This window comes from Papio anubis, chromosome 5, assembly GCF_008728515.1.
Source record: "Papio anubis isolate 15944 chromosome 5, Panubis1.0, whole genome shotgun sequence".
NCBI classification, from domain to species: Eukaryota; Metazoa; Chordata; class Mammalia; order Primates; family Cercopithecidae; genus Papio; species Papio anubis.
Window position 1 is genome coordinate 116,035,180 of NC_044980.1, and position 16,769 is coordinate 116,051,948.

Sequence of the window (16,769 nt, forward strand, 5' to 3'; positions counted from 1 at the left end):
CTCTGTCCCAGGGGATTATTGTGAAGATTAAATTGGATAACTGATTTTAAAGCACTTTGAAAAGATAAAAGTGCCATGGAAGCATAAGAGGCAATTATATATTTTCTCTTGTAACAGTCTGCTTAATGAAGTCTGTACTTTCACTGCTTACAAAAGTACCCTAACATTTGCCTGGAGGAAGATAAAAATAAGAACTTACGGGTTTCCAAAGTGGTATAATTAGTACTGGAAAGCGATATTCATTTGGGAATTGATGTGTCTCAGCAGCTCTGTGAATTTTGTTCCTGTGGCAACAAGTAAAGTAGTGGGAATCCAGTGGCCAAAACTCTATGCCCTGTCTTAGAAACAGAAGATGTCACCAAAAAGTTTTGGTCCCTTGTCATATGATTCTGACTTCCACTGACCAATGCAGAAAATAATGACCAGGCAGTCTGTTTATTTGTTTCAGACCCTACCAATGCGGCCACTGCTCCCAGTCCTTTTCCCAACCTTCAGAACTGAGGAACCACGTGGTCACTCATTCTAGTGACCGGCCTTTCAAGTGCGGCTACTGTGGTCGTGCCTTTGCCGGGGCCACCACCCTCAACAACCACATCCGAACCCACACTGGAGAAAAGCCCTTCAAGTAAGTAGTGGCTAACCCTCCACCCTCTCTTTCTCTTAGCCTTTCCCAAGAGCCAGCAGATGCATCAGCACAGTGCTGCCCAGCTTAGCCAGCTGGCAAAGGCTACTTGGAAGGCCAGTGTCCAGGCTGCAAACGAATCTGCTTGTTTAGTGGCTGACATTTGAAAAATGAAGTCAGGAAACCTACGCACTGGTCCTGGCTCAAGTTTCCAACCTTGGTCATGAGACGAATCTTCTGGGTCTGTTTTCTCCTCATTAAAATGAGGAGGTAGGAGTAAATAATTTTAATATATTTTTTTTCAGTCCCTGATGATCTGTGCTTCTGGAATTTTATGTAGGAGCTGCACAGAGCTCCTGTGACCATCAGCAAGCCTTATGATCATCAGAAAGGTTACCACAAATTTAGAACATCAGAATAATCCCCTCTTGGAGAACTTGAACCCTTCAGGATTCTGATGAAATATATCCTCCTCTTCCCTATGTGTTAAAGAGTTTGAACCTATTATAGCAGCCAACTTGTGACTTTTCAGTGAATACTTTGGACTTTAGAATTACCATGTTGGTGAAAAAAGAAAAACAAAACCAAACCCAGAGTACATTGACTTTTTGAGGATTCAGGGAATGTGGAAAGAGATGGAGTTGAATTCTAAGGGCTTTGGCAAGGTAATGGCATCTGAGCAAGAGAGTGTGTTTCTACACATGGCACACTCATCCAAATGGTGGACATCTGAATCATGCAAGATGGTCTGTTCATTCACTTGTTCACTCATTCATTCGTTTACTCGTTCAGTTATATATGTGTTCATTCATTCAGCAAGTATTTACCAAGTATGTACTTTCGTGCTAGGCACCCTGCTAGGTACAGGAGATACAAAGATGAATGAGATTTAGCTGTTCCTCCTTTTCTCCATCTTTGAAAACTTCATAGTCTAAGGGGCAACCCAATTAGTAAATGTATTATAGGGTGAAAAGTACAACAGTACAAAAGTAAGACATGTATGTATGATGTTTCACAGTAGCACAGAAATGGAGTCATCAATGCTATCTGGCGGAGATGATGTTTCAGATATGTTTTGAAGGATGAGTAGGAGCTTTCTAGACATACGGGGCATGGGGGAAGGTATTTCTGGCAATCCAAACAGCAGGTGGAAAGGCCTGAGAGTGTGATCCAGCATGCGTGGTTGATTGGTGTTCTCAGAGCAGTTTTTAATGGTCTGTGTAATGAACTCTTTTCAGTTCAACCCTCTTACAGCTCTCTTCACTCATTTGCTATACTGGCTTTTTCTGTTTGAGAAGGAGAATTAAAAGAGCATAGAGTTACCCCCTTATGTACCTTCTGTGGGACAAGATCAAACAAGAAAGGAAATGATTCAGGCAGTAGGAGACTAATCCCCTTGCCCAGTCTCAGCCAAGAAGTCTTCGCGGAGCCTCATTACCCAGGATTTTCCATCCAGACCTGCTGTCGTGGCACACTTTGTGCTCAGCCTGAGGCCAGGTTCTTCTCGGGAAACAGAGTCCTGTGGTCTGGGTCCTGCCTTCCTCTCTGTCTGCCAGTGAAGGGAGAAGCTCATAAAAGATGGTGATTGTCCCTCCTCTCCTCAATAATTAGTTACTTTATTCAGCATTCTTAACTATTCTCCAACATAGTTTAATTTATGGTATTAATAATCAAAATAGTGATAATTTTTGTTGCAGTACATAGGTGCAGCTTGTTCACTGCATAAGAGCATCTGGCTAAGGGGGCAGGATGGGGCCTAAAATCCAGTCTGCACTATGCCAACCATGCTCTGCCCCCTGAGGCTGCAGTAGCCCAAAGAGGGCATCTTTTTCTAATTTACCCTAAGGAGCTGCATGGGCTACCACAGTCCTAGGAGTTCCCTCTCACCAGTGCTTGTATACTACCTAGTGGGCTTTGTCATTGCTCTCAGGCCTGAGCCCCATAGGGTTCCTAGATTGTGGCTTCACCACTGCCCTGGAGGAGGGTGTTGACAATGAGTGGCATGTTGCCTATGCCTTTGAGCAAGAGAGCTTTTCGAAAGCAGAGATACAGGAGGGTTCAGGATCCTTCTGGCCCCTTATATTAGAAAGGGCAGCCAGACAAATACAGCGCCAGGAATCAGATTGATTCTTATCTTGTTGCTGTGTAAATAGATTTTAGTAATTAATTGAAGAGGTTTCAGGGTCAAAATGGGAAATAGATTTCTATTAATGTTAAGGTGTTGCTTATGTGTAACCTTGTTGACTCCACTCAGTTTTTTTCCCTTAACATCTGTTTTTGTCATGTTTCCAATAGAATTACTCTTTTAACTTAATTTTAATTCATCAGATTAATATTTGAAGGGTTTTGATGATTGTAATTTTCCTTTTCCAAAAGTATTTTTTGTAATCATACCTACTTTCATCTGGAAAAAAAAGGAAACAACCAAGGCTGTTGGCTTAAATTCTGTGTATATGTTTTAGTTCTTTCTGTTCCTACTCTTATCTAGACAGCCACATGCTGTAGTTTTTTTTTTAATTTATCAAATAGATATTCCCAGGGGAGAGCTGAGTGTATGCTTATTTTGAAAGTGCAAGATTTAAACATCTTCTAGGAAATGGAAAGTTAAATCCTTTAGTGTATACAACCAGGTCTTTCAGAATTGATCTATCCCAAGGGAATTTTGGGAATCTTCCAACCATAGCTCATGGATATTCATCCCATGGACATTTGTAAATATTATGAAGATATCCTTTTACAAGCTTATAAAACAAACATTTTTAAAAATCTTTTTTTTTGCAAATTAGTCAATAAAATGGGTTTCTCTACAACAGTTAATTTTACTACTTCAACTAATGGGTATTGGCTTAAACAATGTTACGAAGAAGGAGAAGAATCTTGTAAAGGCACACAGCCCTCAATTGTATGTCTTGGGGAGCTTCCAAATAGATGCCCCAGACGGCTCAGTCCCCAAATTGTCCCACCCACCCAGGGCTCAGGAGGCCTTTACAGAATTCTCAGGGTTGAGCTGAGATTGAGCCTGCCATGTCAGAGAAAGCCCTTTCCAACTTCTAAAATCTTCTGCTGAGAAGTGGTTTTTGAAGGCATATCAAGATTACTGCCATCCAAAAAAGGCTGCAGAAGATTTGGCATGAAGATGTCAGAGTTTCATTCCAGGCTTTGCCTCATATCTGATTGACTGAAATTCCACTGAAAGATTCCATCTCCCAGGTTCTAGGTAGGTGATGGGCCTGCCAGCAGCTACCCCAGGCTGTAGACTTAGGATTTCTAAGATAAAGGAGCATGTACGAAAAATAAAAATCAGAAGATCACATTGAAGGTCTTGGCTTTCAATCTGCTCTGTGATACTGGAAGTCGTGGAAAACAAGGAGCAAAACCAATATATCATTTAACAGCAATGGCCAAGCACTTTACTGCAGGTAGGCAGGAAGGAAGGAAATAAGGAAGTTAGTTGGCAGTCTAAAAATTATTCTTTGCAGCAAGGACTCCGTCCTCCTTCTTACTCAACAGAGTGTCTTGATATTTCAGTGGGCTGCTCTGCTCTGCCTGAGAGGAGCTGTGTGAGCTGCCTGAAGCTTGGCTTTCTGAACCTGAGAAACTGAGAACAGGCCAGAATTTTCCTTAGGAGGGGTTCTTCATTATTGTTAGAAGCAGGGAGAATCATTCATCGCTATGTTCTTGCGTCAAGAAAATGGAGTTTGGCTCAGTATGAAAAAAATCAAAGGAAATTCCAAAGGACATCTAATATTTGAACAAGATCTAGGCAAAATTAAAGCAAATCCAAGAAGCAAATCAGTAAATATGCATTGAACATGCCATACATGCAAAGCCCTGTGCAATTTGGTTCAATTCAAAAAGTATTTTGTGGCATATCATAGAGGCACAGAAAGCTTGTTGCAGATTTTCTGTGGTAACAGAACTTTACATCGCTTTGTTAAGCTCCTTGTACATGTAATCCAGTCAACCATCATAGCAAGTAAAGAATGATTTCAAACTTTAAAGGTAATTAAGTCTAATTAAGATGCTCACAATGTTATAATAGAAAGAAACTCCTCACAATGAGGAATTTCTTTTTGCTGAAGTACTTGGTAGACTTTCCACTTCATTGTTCCTGAGTTACTTCCGTCAAGGCTGTGGCATCAGCACCTATGCTAAGGCAAGGCACAACGAAGGCCCTGAGTGCAAGGGCGCTTCTCCCTCCTGACGCATTACCTGCATCTTTTCTTCCTTCTCATTCTGTTACTCTGCACGAAGTCCAGGCTTAGAGATGCCCCTGCCAGTCAGTCATCAGGGATCGTAATTCAGGGTTAGTTTAGATGCCAACCGGGTGAAGTCTAGCTCTGACTTCTGTTGAGTCAGTTCTGTTGAGATGAGTTTCATTAAACTATGAAAATATTTTGTGGAAGAGATTTCTCTAAAATGTAAGATAATGAACATAAAACTGAAGTCCTTCTCTTATTTTAAAAAAGTATTTTTATAGCTAGCTCTGACTTCCTCAAATATATAAATTGTATTCTTGTCATTCCCAAACAACATAGATATTATTTCTAGTAGCCTTCTTTCCTCAAGAAGGAGAAATCCCCGAGAAAAGGATCTAAATTAAGGTAATTTCTACACATCTGCTTGTATTTTTACTCACACTTGGTGTGCAGATGGCTCTAGAAATGACTTTTCTGGAATACTTTTTTTATGTACCCTATATATTGGGCAAAGTTTCTGACTATTACAACTAATTGTTCCGTGTGTAAATATCTACAGTGCATTTAGGCAAACACTTGAGAAAAATGTGTTTTTCTCTTAATGTCTCCATCCAATCTGGATGTTAAAATATTACATCATATATAGACATATAGTATGTCTAAAATAAAATATAGACATACACTTCTGCTTTATATGAAGCACTAAACTGCCAACTCATGTGTTCCTCATATTCTAATACACAGGATTAGAAATGCAAAACCATGACCCAGGTACATTTTCATTCCTCATAATTGTTCAAGCTATTCTACTGTCTTTGAAATTGATTCTAGAGCTTCAAGATAAAAAAAAAGGAATATAATAATTTGAAAGTTTGTCAAGCAGTGAAAGGTAGTATATTTTGACACACTAATCCAGTAACTAATCAGTTTTCTAATAAACAATCAGCAGTTCGCTAACGTGTCATCAGCGCTCCAGGAGCTCTGGAGAGGGGATGAGCTGCCCACGGACGTTAATGAATACACCAAAAATCATTAGGTGATCAATACTTCTGAGTTATTTTCATTGAGCTGATAGGTCTGATACATTAAAGCTGACATTATACATTTGTCAAGATCACAGTGCAGTTTTTAACAGTGGAAAAGGCTGCTAAAAATATTCCCCGAAAGACAATCAAAGAAACACAACTTCTTCCCCCTGACACACTCCGCTGGTGCAGGAGCCCCGAAAAATCCAATTGCGAAGTCAAGCTCCTGCCTCCCCATGTTCAAAAACATGCAAGAATTCTCAGAGTGGATGGATGTGTCCTATTTTATAGGTACTTATTTCCATGACAGGGCTCTTAATATAATTTACTAAAGAGGAGAAAGAGAGGAATGCCTAGCAGATAACAGGGCTTGTGGCTTTCTTGTCTGTGATAAGGCATGGAGACTATGTCATGGTGGCTTTCGCTGCAGCTTACATAGTGCAGGGGCTCACAAACTGGGGGTTGCCTTATTTAAAAGTGGGACAATTGTCTGTAGCTCTTCTTGAATATCTTTTTCTTCAGAGGTTTGAGGAAAGGGCATTGGGGTGGCTGAGGTGGCCTCTGAGCTGTATTAGATGCTGGGCCAGTGCTCTAGGCAGCCCAGGTAAGTAAGGTGGTGATGGAGAAGTCACTATCGGTGCCCAGCCAGCTGCCACAGTTCATCTGTGGGTGTGTGTATTTACACACACAATCACAATCAGCCAGGGACAACACACACAGAAAAACAACAGGCTCCCACTAAATTTTGAGTGTGTGTTCTGCTTTTTGTAGATTGAGTAGCCACCAAGCTAATAAGTGAAGGTTGTTTGGAAGATATGGACATGGGAGATAGGGAGGAACTCAAGGTCTCTAGATTACAGTCTTTTTTTGTTTGTTTGTTTCTCCTTTAAGTTAAAAAGAAGAGATAAATCTTGAAGTGTGATGTTTTCTCCTCATCAGACACACTGCCCTTAATTCTAGCCCATATGTACATCCTTTCCACTGGGCCATTGCAAATTCTAGTTTTATAAATTATTTTAACCCTAAGTTTGGTTGGGCCATGACACTGTAACCACCTCTTGCAAAAAAGCAGCGACCATGCCTACTGCCCCTCATAGTCACTGCAATCTAACGCATTGCTTCCTCTAGTTTCCAAATTCCAAGATGTGCACTCTTTGGCTGCTGTTCTGAAGCGAGTAGAATTCCCTATTGTAAATTAGCAGTAGGTGAAATTCTATTTGTCATCAATTTCTCTTTGGGGTTACAGAGCAGAAAACTGCAGACAAGCTGCTTCTTTGATGGCTCACTCCTAAAAATCTCTTTTTGTTCTTTATCTATTTGAACTGACAGTGATCAGAGCTGCAGCAGGACAGGGCTCTCTGGAGAAATCACCTTCCCCCTGCCTATTGACAGATCCCTCTGTTCTGCATCAGATGGGCTTTGTCCCATCACAGGCATCCAGGCCTTGGAAGGAGCCACCAATTAAACCTCTTGAGCCGGTAAAATCTGAAGCCACTTTGGAGTGTCTGTTCTGATTAGGCAGGATGAGAGGAAGCCCATCACCCTGCAGGCCCCGCTCCCTGGTCTCAATTTTCTCTCTTGCCTCCACCAGGTGCGAGAGGTGTGAGAGGAGCTTCACGCAGGCCACCCAGCTGAGCCGACACCAACGGATGCCCAATGAGTGCAAGCCAATAACCGAGAGCCCAGAATCAATCGAAGTGGATTAACTGATTGACTGGTTGGAATTAAACTGCAAGGAAAGTCATGATTAAATGTCATGGACACTTAAGCAAAACCAAAGATTTCCTCTGAGCAACTTTCAATCAGTCCCAGAAAACCAAAAGCAGTAATAAAATAAGTAAGATGTTAAGAAATATTGATCCTGGCATGGAAGTCAGACCAGGAAAGAGATTATTTATTTATGACTAGGGATGAGACTTATTTCAGTGGACAACTAACCTGGGATGGTTAACATTTCCAGTCCCACCATGTATTTTGCTTTGTTTCTAAAAAGCTTTTTAAAAACTGTTATTTAATACCAAAGGGAGGAATTGTATGGGTTCTTCTGCCCACCATTGTGACTAAGAATGCACAGGGACTTGGTTCTCATTGCACCTTTTCTTAGTAGCATGTTTCATGAGGACCCACTGTACAGCCCTTCATTCTGCTGTGTCGGTTGGCCTGGCCTGACGCTGGCTGCCCCAGCAGGGACCACGGAAGCAAAGCGAGAGCCTTCGCTGAGTCAATGCTACCTTCAGCCCCAGACGCATCCTATTTCCGTGTCTTCCATGCTCACTTCTCATGCACTTTTTACACGGTTTCTTCCAAACCGCCTGGTCTTGATGCAGGAGTCTCGAAAAGGAAGAAAATGGTTTCAGTTTCAAAATTCAAAGGAAAAAGTTGAGGACTTATTTTGTCCTTCAAGATTGCAAGAACGTGTAAAGTGTACGGAGCTTCATAATACGTTATATTGTTCTGAAGCAGCTCGTTGAGAAACATTTGTTTTCAATAACATTTTAGCTTAAAAAAAAGAAAATGAAAATAAAGTTCTTTGGGCTAAGGCTGGAGACAAGGTGTTAGGCTTCATGTAATTTTTTTTAGTTGTTTCTTGAGAATGTTGAACATGTAAAAAAAAATAGTGCCAAACTCCATCATCAAGGCCCTTTTAGCAGTTTTATCCTTCTTCCACATACAGATGAACCCCAGGAGCCCCCTTTCCTCTCTCCTGAGTGTAGGAGGAGCATGTCTGCAAATGCAAGTGAAAATAGCCCAGACAAGGAGACTTTGAGAGGAGGAAACATGGAGAAGGTTGTGGTTAGAACAGATAGCCCAGGAGCAGCTAATTTTATCAATAGAATTACTTTTTCTTTTCTCAAGATTGATTAATTGAAAGAGAAGGAATTCTCTACACTTCACTATTCTTTGAGTGAATTTCAGCTAACCTATTGGTGGTTCAACAGTGGTGTTCAATGAAATTGGGTCACATTTATTGAAATGATCTAGTGTTGGGAAGAACTGATAGCTGCCAGCAGCATCTCAGAGACTGTCTACCTCGATGGCCAGTTTAGATAAAAATTGTTCAATTTCATCTAGCGTGTTTAATAACAATTTCTGTTTGTAAATTTCATCATTACCTGATATCAGGACATAGTCTTTTAAAGAACTCCTTGTCTTTGAGCTTTCCCATTGTCTTCCCTCAATAAAAATGAGACACATAACTGAACTCACTACTAAAAGGCAAGGATACTGCATGGTTTAGTTTAATCTATTATTATGTATCTGGCTCTCAGAAAATCTCCCTTCCCTTTTAATTTTGCTTCTCTATTCCTTAGTACTCCAGCTACCACATTTTAAATGGAATTCAACAGGGTCTAGTTAGTAAGTGTTTGTATTTATTATTTATGTTTGTATATATACATATAGACACATAATAATAATCTCTAGAGCCCTGGGTCGCAAAGAGAAATATGGCTAATTCTGACCTCTGTCGCCCATTCTCAAGCCGTTCACCGATAATTTTCCTCCAGTTCTTATTGTCTTCTGGTCATGAAAGTAGTAAGGAATCTATACTGCTGTATAACAGTAGCTGATTGAAACTATTCTCTCTGGTAGTTAGGAATGTGTTCTGATTTTACAAATCCCTACCCTAAGTGATGGAGACGTTTGCAGACAATGTGTGTCATTGGGAAGGGTGAATGAAATGTAGCCATATTAACCTGAAACCTGCAAGAAAAGGACAGATCAGCTTCACAGATGTGTAAGCTGTTTCATTTGTTAAAGTTGAAAGATTTACTCAAACTCTTTAAAAACAGTAGGAAATCACCTGTATGTTTCTAATATTTTTTTTTTTTTCCGTGTGAAAAATCAGCTCAGCCATTTGCCACATTTCACAGTGGAACACCATGTATCCACTCAGTTCTCAGGAGCTTCAGAACGTGGGAGAATGAAAAGGCTTCCCTCTTCCCTTGGTATCTGGCATGGGAAGGTTTTCCATAACAATGATCTCTCTGCCACCCTGATGGCTTTGCTGGCTGATCCCAAACTTCCACTGAATGTGGCAGTTACCTCTATTCCAAAACACTCTTCTAGTGTTCTGCTCCATTTAAATCTATTTTTATCCTCTATTATTAAGAGAAATTGTTGGCATACATATTCCACCAAATTTGGTCAGAAATATTTTCTGCTTAACAAATAGAAAATTGGATACTCTAATTTTCCAGGCATGTGGGCACATTCACAATTTTTACATTGCTGTCCCATTGCCAGCTTCTAGCAGACCAGCCTAAGCTGTCTGTCCGCAAAGACAGGCTTACACCTGGACATTGACTTGGAACCCTGAAGCAGGTACTGAGATCATTTGGGTCCAAGATGATTTTAGTCAAAGTGTATGCTGGGGAGGAGGTTTCTCTCTGAAACTTCCTAACAATTGCTTTAGCCTTTTCTATTTAAAGTGGACACACAATCCCCTGGGATACAGCAAATGGGTGGTAGAAATTGCAGTCATAAAGATTTGCCACTTTTTCTTATTAGTAACTTCCTAATTAGTAGTGCTCTAAAGAGAGTAAACACTCTGAATCACTGGGGAAAGGATATTTAAGATGAGAAAGGTAGTCTCTCAGAGCCAAATCAGGGTTTGGCTCTTGAAGCAATCCTTCTTTACTCTTTTCTGTCAATGCGGACCGAATAATAATAATAATTTTTTCAGAATAAGACTTTTCATCCTAGCGTATGCTCATTTATTTAGCAAAGAGTCTAAGACAAAAGATAATGCCAGGTAAATAGAATGAGAGGTGGAGCTACAGATCTTTGCATTTCTAGAAAAATCTCAATATCCCAAGGCAAAGTTGTATTTTCCCCAGCGTATGTGCATAAATTTTTCATAAATAAGCTTTTCATTTTTGTTTTGTTTTTATCTTTAGAAATGACTTTTTTGGAGGAGATATACTTCTAAAAAGTTACTGTATGTCTAATTAAAGCTGTAAAACTTAATCTTGTATAATTTATATAATTTGATTCAGTTGGTACACTTTTTTATTGTGTTCATTTAAATGTAGCCTTCTTGGGAAACTATGTATAACAGAAAAAGATCATGATATCATTGTGTCCTCATAGGGCTCATAATTGAATTGTACCTTGTAAAAACTTCATTCTGGTCCAGGTATTCAAAGATTTATACAAACATTTAGCAATTCATCAGTTTTTAAATCAAATGTTCATTGTTTCATTCATTTATTCAACAAGTATTTATTGAACTCATTTTATATAAACACCCCATTTTATGTGTTCATAAGCAGCATTATTTAAGTGACTATTCATGATAAAATAATATTCTCCTTCTAAGTGGCTGCTGGTAACATGGGTATTTTAGTCCTTTAGACCACTGTCTCAGTGAGGTTAAAGATTTTGTTCCAACTGGGAAAATCTGAGAGAGGTAAATTCATCTGGGGACAAGAAAATAGCACATTGCAAAGCAAGTTAAGATGCACAACTTGGTTGTCTTTCTGTAACTCACTGGGCTATTGGTTGTTAGCAGAAGTATCAAGAGACCAGGATTAGGGCCTGGGTCTTGGGTTTTTATGAACCCCTTTCAATGATAAGGCAACAAGTGGGGTACAGGACTGGAGTTGCTCAGGGAAGGAGATCTGCGACCCTGAATGGGTCGGAGGTGCCTCATTAGTGATAAGCATTGGCAGTGTAATCCCTTTCCCCAGTGTGCAGAAGTAACATTATTTGTTTTGCACTAATTTAAAATATAAAATGCAAGTATCTATTGAGTTGTTTAAAATGGGAAACATGACACATCTCACAAAGAGGGCATTTCCAGAACAGCAGGGTTAATGGGCCACTCTGAGTGTACCCAGCAGCCTGTGTTTAGGAGCAAATTCATTGTTCTCATATTAAGACTATGCATGCATACAGAAACCAGGCCAGGAATAAGAAATAAAGTAAATAATCACATTTCCTGAACTGTTTATCTTTTTCTTCCTTGACATGAATTTAATTTTTATTTCCCAGAGCCTTTACCAGATCCTGACATCAGATTTTAAAAGATACGGAGATATATGCTTCTTTAAATGATAACTGTAAGTTACAGAAATGTCATTTGCTTGTCACGATCCTTTTAAGGTAAAGAGCTTTGGAAAATTTTATGTGGTGACTAGATACCTGGGTGATTATCAACCCAAAGTTTAAGGTTCTCCCCTCACTAGCATTTATCTGAACTACCACAAAACAACAACGCAGGGTCCTAGGAAGGCACCTATTTCAGCCCTCTCCTAGATTACATTCTGTAAACCCAAAGATCAGCTGTCAGGTACAACTGGCCGGACGGAGCCAAACTGAAAAGAATATTGCTTTATCTGTGGAAGCCTTGCCACAGATGTTTAACCTGTAGTCCCTGGCTGTGTTTGACATTTAAAGTATTTATTTAGTTTCTTCCTTTAAATAATAAATGCCAGATGTTTCATCCGATCAATATGTAAAACAATAACAAAAAATATGTCAGAAAACAGGGCATAATCATGAAACATTTGAGTTGTCTTTCCTATAGACTGAATATGCTACCACTGCACTTAGAAAGAGTCTATGGAGGAAATTTTAATGGAAAAATAAGGACATTCTGAGCTTGTTCCCACAGATGTTGATGGGAATGATGATAATGATTATAACTCATATTGTGCAATTACTGTCATGCCTTGTTCTAATGCTTAATGTGGATTATCTCTTTTAATCCTTAGTAACTCTATAACAAAGATACTATCATTATCCTCTTCTCATATATGCTTAACAGTTTTAGCTTTGTAGCTTCTTTAGTTTTTTTCTCCTTCAAAGCCATAAACAGGCAATTGTTAAAAGAGGAAAATACTTCTCTATGTAAAGCTTTTTTTTGAGAACAAGAGCTTTCAAAAGTTAAGAAACACAAGTATAATTTATTTATAAAATATGTATGTGGAAACAATGCTAAAATGCTGTTGCTGATTTTGTCATGCCCAAATCTCGTTGCTGGACAGAATTTCAAATATTCTATTGCTGGCAGACATTGTTTTTGTTTTTCTAAGCAGGAAACTAAAATTCCACATTGAAATAAAAAAAAAATAACCCTCTCAAGTGTGATATACATTAGGACAAATGGCGACAGGCAGGAAGGGCAGGTTGTGTTGGAGAGTGGCCAGAAGAGAATAAGGCTTGAACACTATCAACAGGTAAAAACACATCCTCAACGGGGCTAAGTGAAATCTGGTTTTCTTTCTTTGTTCTGACTGAATGCTAAGTGAGTTACTTTTCAGGCATCAGTGGAGTCGTTATGCAGTTGTGTGCATTAAGAATATGGGCTTATGTGGTTAGCCTGTTGGTTTAAAGCAGTGAAGAAGAAAGACTGGCGTCATTATAGGTTTGGTTTGTCAAAGGCACAAATAATGTAGTTACATGCATGCGGTACTCAAGGAACCAGTTCAAGTTCTGGGGCACAATCTAGATGAAACTGTGAGGTTTGTTCAAAAAGTAAGTCAACAAAATCTCATCATGAACTGGCTTTACTACAAGGCAACTGTTTACTATGATATATTGAAACCACAATGTATACTACTTTCCTGCAGATTCTGATTCTAATGGGCACATTTGTTTGTTGAAATGATAAATATATTTCCCTCGTCAAACATGGTGGGCTCCTGGTTGATATTTCCTGTTTCCTGCCTTGAAAAACATCCTTCTTGGTGCCTTTCTCCCACTTTGGCACATCAATCCCAACTGAAAACAGTCTGGATATAAACTTTGACAAGTTGGAGATCTGTTTCTACAGCACAACTCTTTCGTGTTTAAGAACAATTGTGCTGTATCAGGTGATTGCCACATGTTGGGGAAAGCAGCCATCTTAGAGCAAAAGTCTGCCAGCCCACAGTCCCTGCTGATCCACATGTGGGCATTGTCTAATGCTAACAGAATCAACCCTTGTAGACTCACTTTCTCTGAATAACCTAGTACACTTCTCTAGTTTCTCCCAACCTGGAGAAAATGTCATACCAAAAGCCAGAGGCACAATTATTCTCCTTAGCAGTTCTAAGTATTTCATGAAAAAGCCTTCCCCCAGTTCAAATGCAGAGGCCAAGGTGATGACTAACGTATTAAGGAAAACTTTGGCTTAGATCAGCAAAATTATTTTGTCAACTTAATGTCCCAAGTTAATTATTTTTATATATCAAGGGAAAGGCATCCAGTTCTGTAGGATGCTAATAGAAGTGTGATATTTAGATGCTTTTAGGACATTGTATAAATTTCTTTAATGTAGTTGTTTTAAGTTTAGGACTGTAAATGTTCCCTGCTGGAACAGAAATATGTCTGTCTCCAACTTTCCACCAAATAAAATGGTTAGAGTGAATGCCCAATTTCACATCTGCCTTTTAGAGTTTGGAAAGTTTAAACAAATCAGTTAAGAGAATGAGAAGAAGCTCACTGTGGGTGATGAGGAGGGTGTAGTTCGCTGTAAGGGCCACTGATATGACAAGAATGATTATCCTGCAGTAAGAATGGGTAAAACTTAATAAAGTTTTCTAACTTTATTAAACTCACATTATTTAATGAAAAAAAAAACTGCAAAGGACCAATGAGATCATGCATGCTGCTGTATTCTTGTGATAAATCTGCCAGGATTAAGTTGTATAAATGAAAAAAACAGGCACACATTTAGAGATCATTGACCAAGAAATGTAAATATATTTGATTAATAAAACATTTTTATGATGACACGATCTTCCCTCGGGTTCTGTCTTTTCCAGTCCCACAGTCATTTTTCAGGCACCATCTGTTTGATTCTAGTGTGCAGCTTAGGTAGTAGGCAGTCAACAAACTCCTGATGGGGAAGTATAAGCTAGAAAATACACCTAGCAAGCAGGAAGATTGTTAAAATTCAGCCCTGAGGTTTATTCTGATGCATTTGAGATTACTCTTTTCCTCATTCATGTGCTCACATGCTCATTCGCCCAACGAAGATGGGTGCACAGCTTCTCAAGGAAACTATGCACAGAGACCCAGCCACAAATCTATGGCAGGCTGGACTTGATATTTGACCTCTAACCCCATAAACTTTGGAGCAGAGCAGAAAGCACTTGCCCTGAGAGTGGCCTGGGGCTGCGACTCTTCTGAATGTATATGATTAGGGGGCTCTCAGAAAGAAAGCCAAAGTCAGCTGTTTGTCTCTTGTTCTGTTGGAAAATAAAATTCCACTTAGAAAAAATATGTGAGCTTCTAGGAATAGCAAGAAGGACACTGATGCTGGAGTGGATTGAAAGAGGTGGAGATTGCAGGAGGTAAGGTCAAAGAGACAAAGTGCGCTGGACCATATACAGCCTTGAAGACCATTGTGAGAACTTGGCATTTCCTCCGAGTAAGGTGGGAAAATCTCATTTTGAGCAGAGGCAGGATGTTATCTGACCTAAAGTGATAGTTTTTGCTGCTCTGTTGAAAATAGATTGTGGGAGAACACAGACTGAAGACAGGAGATGGTTAAGAGGAGATTTCAACGCAGCTGAGAGATGGTGGTACCTTACTCTAGGGTGGTAATGGTGAAGGTGGCAGGAAGTAGTTAAATTCTGGACATAATTTGAAGATTGAACAGTATTTGCTGATGGGTGGGATGTTGGATATTAGATAAAGAGAGAAATCAAGGATCACTCTAAGACTTTTGGTCTAAGCAACTGAAAAGGTGGAGTTTTTAGATTCGGGGGTTTACACTCCATTTTGGGTTACTTGTCCGTTTCCATAAGTACCAAGACTATTCCAGTATAATAAACGTGCAAATGATAGTGCATACCAGGCAGCTATCTTACAAAACTGTTGACTGTCCCAGAGTAGCTTAGCACCCAGCCCCATCTGGAACAAAAAGTTGAATTTCATCTTGCTTCTGCTGTAGCACAAGGTTATTCCATTGCCCAAGAATGACATGCCTATGTTTCTTGAGAAACAGCACTGCATCAGGAGTGAAGGTATACTTTTGAAATAGTAGCACTCTCCATCCACGGGGCACCGGAGCCTCATTCTGGATATTTTTTAAGGAAAGGGTACTCTGGGAATATACATGGACTCTTTTCTCTGTCTAGCTTATTTCTTTGCTTAGGCTGTAGGCTCAGTGTGGAAGGTAGTGCCAACCACAGGGGTGGTTGGTGGTTTTCAGCCTCATGGGTTGGACGATTCTGAGTACCTTTAATGAGACATTTTGTCTATAGACAACTAATGTTTGCCATTCATTCATCCATTCATACATCCTCTTGACAAAGAGTTTTAAAAATCTATGTGCTAAGGTGCTTATATACAAAAATGAATAGGACTTGGTGGGTTAAAAATCTGGATGAGAGAGAAAGACATGTAATCAAGTAAAATATAGAGGTTGTAGGTAGCTATACAGGAACCACTGGGGACAGAATAGAGCAAGTAGTCAGTTCTTCCTGGAGGGAGGAGGTCTGGTAAATCCAAGGAGTTGCTTTCTGAGATGTGAGCTGAAATGAACAGAGACGAGTGTTTGAATCCCCTACTAAACAGCGACCATAAGGTACTGTTCACATGGGCTCATTTGGAAGATCTGCCAACTATGTTGATAGCTATCCAGTATGCCCTTCTGTGGGACATTTGTCTCACATGTGAATCAAAGGTTTTTCTGTTATTTTATATAGAGAGTTGTTGTTATTCCTGTGTGAATAATACTATTGCACATGGAAACTAAATAATTTTCCAAAGGTCAACAGCAAACATGGTTCATGGCATTGACCCAACCTGTGGATATTCTTACCTTTTTGAGGTAATGGACTTCTTCAGCAATGTGATTTTAAAATAAACTGCTCCACAGAAAAGTTTCAGAAACATGCCAAACTTTATATTGAATTTCAAGGAGGGGAGGCTGCACTCCAAGACCCCTAAATATATGATCTTGCATTTGGAATGGTGCTTTTCAATAGT

General features: G+C 39.6%; 1 protein-coding gene across 1 annotated transcript in view; it reads left to right on the forward strand.

Moving 5' to 3' along the window:
* PRDM6 (PR/SET domain 6) overlaps window positions 1-14,562 on the forward strand; it is a 104,499-nt gene extending 89,937 nt beyond the window's left edge. The window contains exons 7-8 of the mRNA XM_003900042.4: window positions 449-625; window positions 7,438-14,562. Of these exons, the coding sequence (XP_003900091.2) occupies window positions 449-625; window positions 7,438-7,552 (292 nt within the window). The 3' untranslated portion in view covers window positions 7,553-14,562. The remainder of the gene's footprint in view (window positions 1-448; window positions 626-7,437) is intronic.
* Window positions 14,563-16,769: the final 2,207 nt, after the last annotated feature.